Source organism: Taeniopygia guttata, chromosome 2 (genome assembly GCF_048771995.1).
Source record: "Taeniopygia guttata chromosome 2, bTaeGut7.mat, whole genome shotgun sequence".
Lineage (NCBI taxonomy): Eukaryota > Metazoa > Chordata > Aves > Passeriformes > Estrildidae > Taeniopygia > Taeniopygia guttata.
In genome coordinates this window covers 128420811-128429005 of record NC_133026.1, presented here as the reverse complement: position 1 = coordinate 128429005, position 8195 = coordinate 128420811, and the positions used below count along the sequence as shown (strand labels likewise).

The 8195-nt window shown below is 39.7% G+C and overlaps 1 protein-coding gene across 3 annotated transcripts in view; it reads left to right on the top strand.

Moving 5' to 3' along the window:
* The first annotated feature begins 5 nt into the window (after positions 1-5).
* Positions 6-8195, top strand: part of RAD54B (RAD54 homolog B) — a 61766-nt gene continuing 53576 nt past the window's right edge. Inside the window, exons 1-3 of one of the 3 annotated variants that reach the window (XM_002200027.7) lie at positions 6-145; positions 3111-3264; positions 3903-4074. In XM_002200027.7, the coding sequence (XP_002200063.5) occupies positions 3127-3264; positions 3903-4074 (310 nt within the window). In that variant the 5' untranslated portion in view covers positions 6-145; positions 3111-3126. Of the gene's footprint in view, positions 146-422; positions 725-3110; positions 3265-3902; positions 4075-8195 lie in introns of those variants that run through there. The other 2 variants (XM_072924827.1, XM_072924828.1) reach the window with 2 other exon arrangements.

Below are 8195 nucleotides of genomic sequence, written 5' to 3'. Positions count from 1 at the left end.
AGGGCGGGAAGCGCCTTCCCGGGGTCCGTCCCGCGCGCATGCGCGGCCGGCGGGAGGGGACGGCTGGCGGGGCGCAGGCGCAGTGCGGCCGCAGGGCTGCCGGGAGCGCGCGGCGGGACAATTGAGCGCAGAGGCGGGAGCGCAGGTACGGCAGCCGCGGGCCGAGGGGCCTGCTGGAAGCGACCCCGGGAAAGACCCTACCAATGACATAGCTCCACCCCCCTGCCGTGGGCAGGGACATCTCTCACTAGATCAGGTTGCTCAGAGCTTCATTCATCCTGGCCTTGAGCGAGGGGGCATCCGCAAGTTCTCTGGGCAGCCTGTTCCAGTGCCTCACCATCGTAAGAGTGAGGAATTTCTGCCTTACATCTAATCTAACCCCGCTAGCTCAGATTGAAGCCACCCACCCTTGTCCTATCGCTACATGCTCTTGTAAAAATTCCTTACAGCTATTTCTGATTTGAAGCGATTTTTCAGTAATGTTGATGTTCAAGGCGATGCGCTTGCTGCCTGCAATTTAACTGAGTGAAAGGTGATGCTGTGTCACGTCTCCGCAGTTGCCCACAGCCCCTGTTCTGCCTCTGCATCTGTGCCGGCAGTGCCTGTTCAAACATTCCGGGAGCAGCTGCTTGAGTTTGGGCCGAGATGGGCATTGTGGCTGCCTTTGGCAGAGCTCCGTGCGCACCGTGTTGAGCTGCATGTGTGAAATCTCGAAACGTTCTTTGTATGTATCTTTAATTTTCAATGCAGCTACTAATGTACCTTTAAGGAAGAAAGTGTAACCGAATTCAATGCCTGACAAACCGTGGGACGGTTTGGGCTGTGGTTTCGTGGTGCGCTGGGTTTGGTCAGGCACGGTTGCTAATAAAAGCCGGAGCAGTGCTTTTTGCATTGCTCGCAGCTGCTTTTCTGCAGCCAGACCTAGCAGTAAGGCAAGGACAAGGTTCCCTGGTGTACCGGTGCTGTCTCTCAGGAAAGGGCATATTTGCATAGTCTTTCATTTAGTTGTAGTCCGGAGCTGTTCCTTGCCTTGCTGCACTCACTCTGATCTTATCTGAAGGACCTGGCATCAGTGGTTTGTTGTGCATCTCTGATGTTCTATTCCTATTAGGTAGTAGTGTAAAGGGACAAATTGTAAACGTTTTGGTTATTTTTTTTAACATATTAAAAATTCATTATATTTTATGAAAACTTGTATTTTAAAAAACAAAGATGTATTTGTGGCTGCCATATTTAATTTTAAAACCCACAAACCTGTAAGAGTCTTTGTACTTACAAGTAGGTAATATGGTAACTGTAAAGTTACTGAGTTATCAAAGATAGTGTCTTCAAATGTCTTAGTAATTTTCAGATCTCCTAATGAGTTTGTTTTTATGGTTTTAGACCAAGTGATAGTGCAATGGCCAAACAGATTTGGGAAACAAAGCACTTTAGTCATGGATATGTGCAATTTATGAATTGTACATCTTCTCTGTCCCGCAGAACCTCAAGTGCAGTGGGCAGGGTTTAGTGTAGCGCTGCAGCCATGCTATGCACAGTCCTCCTGAAGAACCCTGGGGTGTCCTGTAATGTCTTCCCAAGCATCACTGTGTAGTGTAGGGCTAGGAAGAGAACTTGTTCAGATTCCCATGGCACCTGAAGCTGGCTGTGCAGAGCACTGGTACTTGCAGTCTGCTCCCCCTGAAGGTTCTTGACACCTTTGCAGTGTTCACAGTGGCTTTTCACGCTACAGATACTCCTGTTATAATAACCAAGCTAGTTTCCTTATTGCATAGGGTTAACTAAAACTCATTTGCTGTCACTGTTGTCAAGTAAGCCTAACTTAAGTGAACTGCTGCATACACAGAGGCTTCTTTGCTTGTATTTTTAATAACAGCCACAGTGGAAGTGACAACAGTTGAGGCCGTTTTGCCCCTGATATTTATGTCTAGTAACAGCATCATATATATGGTAGTTGTGCAGATATGGGAAGAGAGCAGTATTCCTGCTACCAGTCTCTGCATGTTTGATAAGTGTTTTGGCAGTGCTCTGTCACTACTTCAGTGCAAACCTTGGAAATAATGGTGGTTGTGCCCTAGGAAGCCACTGGAGTGCAGAGTAGCACCAAAAAAGGTGCAGAAACACACTGTTGCAGCAGAATGCAAGCATGCTTTTGAGGTGTTACAGAAGTTTGATTCTGCAATCTGTATTACAGTTTATTTTTAACCGAGTTGTTAGGGGGATCATTTAAAATAAACATGTGTAAACAGAGAATTAAACCTATAACTGTAGTGCAAGTTATGCTTGCCTTCTTCATTTTGGCTGCTGTGTCATTCTGTTGGCATTTTCTTCTTTTGTTTGATTTCTGTCTACTTCTTTGAAGCATTAAGATTATAACTTGTTTTTCTATTGGTTGCAAAAGTAAACTTTGTCATATTAACATTGGTATATGTCTGGTTTTGCCCTAAGATTTTTCTGGGGAATAATGGTCTTATATTTTGAGGGAAAACCTATAATACATTCCTTCCACTGTTCAAGTGGACATAACATGAAGCAATAATATTCACTGTTAATTCAGTGATAATTTTCTGCTGAATGTTTATCTTATTATGGTGAACCTGAATGACCAATGTAATTGACTGTTTAATGCAAAATGCTGGTCCCAGATATGAGACATACCTTCAAGATTCATTGTTCATTGTGCACTAATAATGGGCTTTTCAAAATTATAGAAGAGTGTATAGAATAGTAAGTTTTGCTTAAAATTGTCTTTCTTTTTATAAAACTGGTGTAAGTTTGCTAAGTAGCCCCATACTGTGTATCTCCAGAGCATTTATTGCTATTGGGAACTCCATTATTGGCTTTTTAAATGAAAATCGAGGTGTTCAGCTGCAGAATTTGCTGAAGTTGATCTTTCTTAGTACTTAAACACAGCATTGCAATGATGCTACTTTTCCTTAAATGTTACTATGCTTGTGAATTAATATTGTTGTTTTAAGATCTTATATGCTCTTTTGTATTTTGAAATAGTGTTTTTGTTGTCACCTATGGATATATTTTTATATTTAAAGCCTATTCTGACTACAATTGTCTTTATCTGCTTCCTTCCTTCCTTCTTATCCACCCTGCAGAGCAGTACAGCTGAATATGAGGCGATCTGCAGCTCCCAGTCAAGTCCTAGGAAATGCTGGCAAAAAGCCAAGGTTTATACCACCAGGAAAATGTACTGCTGTTTGTCCCAAGAATGAAACTAAGGAGATGGACCAAGAAATTAAGTCGAAGGAGGTAAACTGAACAGTGTACTAAAAGTATTTTGTACAGTATTGTGACTAAAAGATAACATCTGAGCTCACCACAAACAATCTCTGTTTAAATAATCTATTCAGAACAAATTTTGACAGCTTTGCTGTCAGTACCTTTGACCTTGCTTCTCAGGTTAGGCTTCTCTCACTGCGGAGTGGTTGCAGAAAAATGTTTCTCAAATAAATAAAATTAATCAGTATTGAGCCCAAATGCAATTCCCAAATGTAATTGAGGTGGGGATTGCATCTCATAATGGGCTTTATTGGATTTTTTTGTAAAAGCAGTTAAAAAGCAAGGATTCTTTTTGTAAAGTCTCAGTATGCTGAGTTGCAGTTCTGCTGCAACGGGACTTTCTCTGAAACCTTTAATATTGACACAATTTTTATTTATCTACAGAAGACTTGTATTAAACTAAATTCATAAACTATTTACACAAGTGTTTGGTATTGTGTACACACATATGTTGTGATGCATATAGTTTTGCAGAGATGTAATGTATTTATGTAACAATTTGATAATGACAATTAATACATCTTGAAATCCCTTCTTGTTGCTCTTTTCTCTATTCCTCTCCACCTGCATGCAGGAAATGCTATTGTGAACTTATTTCTCTTTTGCAGATAGATGAGAAAGAGGGAGGTGCTTCATTGCTATCTAAAATAAGTATCCAGAATCAAAATGAAAATTTTACACAGTCTATGGAGTCAACTGGAAAAATAAAGACAAAAGCATGTTTCAGCATTGACAAGTATAGCAAGGCAGAAAAGAGAACACTAACTGTGCCCAAAGCTGGTAAGATGCTCTTTCTTTTTTACTACCATATAACATAAGAGAATTTTAAAGCTTATGAATGATAGACTGCATATACTAAACTTTTGTGAAGTGCTATTATAAGCATTGTGCAGTGGTGGCATTTTTCGGTGTTATACTGGATAGAGTGAAAGGAATAAGTGTTAAACAAATTTTTGAATAAAAAAGGAAAGAACCAAGATGCTTTAGAAGCCAGTTGGTAGTGTTGCTATTCAGGTTTGTGTCTTCCAGAAAAGCCTTATAGTCAACTCACTCTAATCTACAGTTGGTGCAATACAAGAATTGTAATACCTTAAATAGTGGGAAAGTGTTGTAATTTGGAGACCTTGTTGAACTCATGCAGAGAAAGCTAGCCATTCTGAGTGGATTCAGGTTTTTTTCAGAATTCATGAGGTTTTCTTTTCTTCAGTGTCTCCAGTGGGCACTTAAGGTTTAAGCCAACTTCAGCCACAGAGCAGAACTGGCTTTGCTCATTTGTGGGTGTGCACTTCATCAGCTGTGCCCTGGTAATGAATGCCTCTGAAAACCAGGGTAGTAAGCACTGCTAAGACACTGAAGTGTCTGAACTATAGCAAGTGCACTTGGACGGACCTGAACAACATTGTGGGGTTGAGTGTCTTCATTTCCCAGTCCTGGTGTGCTCTGACCACAAATGCAGCACAGTTCTGTGTTGTGTGAATGCAAGTGTATGACCTCAGGAGCCAAGTACATCTTGAAAGCCTGGCACTTGAACTGTGTTACTAACATTGATGGATGAAAATCACTCCTTTTGGAGCCAGCTCAGGCATTTTAAAAACCTGTCTTACTGTTATTTCACTGTTGTTTCTTTGTAATTAATTACACTGATAATGATGGTTTAAGGTTCATTTAATTAATAATAGTTTGTGTAGTGAGTGAAGTTTTAAAAGAACATTTCAGGGCCTCTTACTACCTTGAATTATTGGAAGGCTTTAACAGTTGCATTCAATGTTGTTTGTTATAAGACCTCTTAAATCCTGAAGCCTTATTGAAGCAAAACTAACATAGCTCTGTGTTCCAATGTCCAGCCAATTAATTAGCCATTAGTGAGGCTAATTCCCAGAAGGGAATTATTCCCAATAGGCACACATATGTCCTATATACACATACACATGACTGGTCACATAGGCCAACATAGATATAGAACACTGCACTCAGGCAAGCACAAGCTGTGCCCATGGACACATCCCTTCCCTGATCTGACTGCTTGGGGTAAAAGCCTGTTCGTGGAAAAACAAATGAATGCACATGTATTTATATGTAAATACACATGCACACAGAGAATTTAGATCCCTCCAGTAACTGACCTGATGCACTCAGTCTGTTCAGTAGCTGGCTCCTTGATTTGGTGGACACCCCAGCTGTGGTCCAAGGTGTCCTGGTCTCTTGAGTAACTTGCATGGACTTTTTGGTCCCTTCAGTAGTCAAGTCTCCAATATCTGGCCCAGACTCATGGCTGCTCCAATATTTGGCTTCCAAGCCTCTTATACTACTTGCCAGCTAGTCCACGTTAGTGTTTGTTAGCAATCTCACACAGTATATCCAGGAAGCATACTTGGTCTCTGGCCTCTCAGCTTGCTGACATACCAGGTACGTGTAACCTGTCCAACTCCAGCTTCCCCCTGGGAAAATATTTAGAAATGTAGTTTAGTAGGAAGATGGGACTGGGTCTGGAAATAGGATGTAGTGCATTGCTGAGGAAGCTCACTGACCTTCATCTGTTTAAAAGTGGCTGCCTTTTTCCTTTTATTGTTACATGCTTGTTCCTGCCTGAACCATCTTTGTCTGGTCCCTTTTGCATGTCTTTGTAGTTTTTGATTATTTTTCTCTCCATCAACACCCTTTCCAGCATCTGGCAGTTATACAAATTCCAGGCCCTGGTAGGCAGCAATCCCCTCCATTCTGTAAGGTGCTTTGGAGAGCCTTTGCCATTGACTCTTCTTCCTGCATTTCAGTCCCAGAAAATGGGAATGTGATAGCCCTGATAGGATGCTGCCACTGGCATAGTATGTGACCCAGCGTGTATGCACTCTGTTTGGCAGAGCTAATGTGGGGAAATTCAGCTTCCTTGTAGGTCTTTAAGTCTTTCGTGTTTATCTGCTGCATGCTGAAACTTCTAGTTGATGCCTGGACTTCAAGAAAATTTTCAGTGTCTATGGGACATGTTGAGGGGTCATGCTTCCCTAAAGGTACATCTGCAAAAATTTGTATCTGCTAGTTCTGCTTAGCAGTGCACTTAAAAGATAAACAGTGGATTTAATTCCAAAATAACATGGGAAATCAGCAGTCATTATAGCAAAAAATGTTATGAAGTGGAAAAGATACTAAATGTCTTTTCCATATCATGAATTCTGGGTGTGGAATTCTGGTTGCAGAATTCTGGTATGGGTCCTCTGTGATGATTTTAGAAAAATAACCAAAAAGTTGTTGTGGAGTGAAACTGGGTGAGCTGCTTCTCTTGATGTGCTGTTGCCTTTCTGAACAAGGCATTCTGTGCCCAAGCCCTTTCTATGCATGCAGAATGAGGCTAACCCTGCAAGCCTTTGAAAAACTGTCATGAAAGGTGGTATAAAAGAAGGAAGTCTAATGTCTATGTTAGTTATTGTCTTCAGGTTCACTGGTGATGAGAGCACTGTAGTGAGAAAACAAACCTGTATTGAGTCTTCCTTAAATGTTAAGTAATTTTTTTAATAACTCAGATTTTCCAAGACAGTTTCTGCCCTTTACATCACTTTTGTCTGCTATTCATTACAGCCAATGTAGTGATTACATTGATTATGTAAATCATAACCTTCTTTGTAGTGTGAAGTTAAATTATTTTGTCAAAGCTGGCTTTGGTATGAAATTCAGAAGTAATGGAAACCAGTTGTAAAAGCCAGAGTCAGTTGGGATTTTTTATTATTATTAATATTATAATGGAATTATATTTGACTGTCAGTCTCTGGAGCCTCATACTTCTACTCATACTTAAAGGGGCATTAAAATAATTTTAAGATTGAAAAAGTCTGTGTGTATGCATTATTTTGGTCTCCATATCATTTAATGCAGATGATAAACAGTTTGATAGTTATATATGACCCTCAAAACTGCTGTGTTTGGGTTTCCAGTGCTGCAGTGGAATGTGTAAATAAATACCCTAGGTTCCACTGAAATTCTTTTGAAACACCTGTGAACCATTGGACAACTGCACTGTTCATAGACCTAATCTTTTTGAAACCCAGCCCTGAAAATGCTGTGCATTCTTAAAAAAGAAAACCAAAAAAACCCAAACCAACAAAACTCAGTTATCTGACACATGGTGTTCATTTCTTGGAGCAGGCAAGTAAGGATTTTATTAGATGGAATCAATCTTAAAATTATAGTGTATCTGGCTTAAAAAATAGATGTTTTTCTAAGCATATTTTTAAAAAAATCTTTTAACTAAAATGTCATTAGTGAAAGTGAAGTGCAAGGGACTCTGAAATTCTGTGAGATGAGGTATTTCCAGAGACATTTAGTAAGTTTGTAGCAACAGCTGAATGAAACTTACGGATGTGTTGTAATTTTAGGAGTGTTTGAACTGTAAGATTTTGAACATGTTCATTGGGCAGTTTACAACTTGTGATTATAAGTTCTGAATACTGGAAAATAATGTTACATGTTTCTTTGTAGGAAAATGAACTTTACTACTCCTTAAAGAATTGGTACTTGCTTTTTTTTAAGAGGAATGAACATGGCAATCTCTTTGGTACCTTTGTTTTGTATTCAGAATATAATACTTGTTCACACAATGGATCTTTGAGAGGGAGGTGATTTATTTGACATTGTCATTAATACTTTTTCTCACATGCCTCCAAAGAATTTAGCTAAGTGGGCATGCTCTTTAAAAATGAAAATTACTTAAATATTCCCAAACTATTTACCAGTAACTGAAAACAAAACCATTAATGTGTTTGGAAGGATATTATTGTACCTTTCAAGTGCTCAGTTTCTACTTGTCCATGTGACATTCTGAGGTTCTATTAGCAATAACAAGAAAATACAAATAAGTTGCATTTGAAGAAACAATGGACAGGCAGATCCCTAAACTATACTTAGTATCTCCT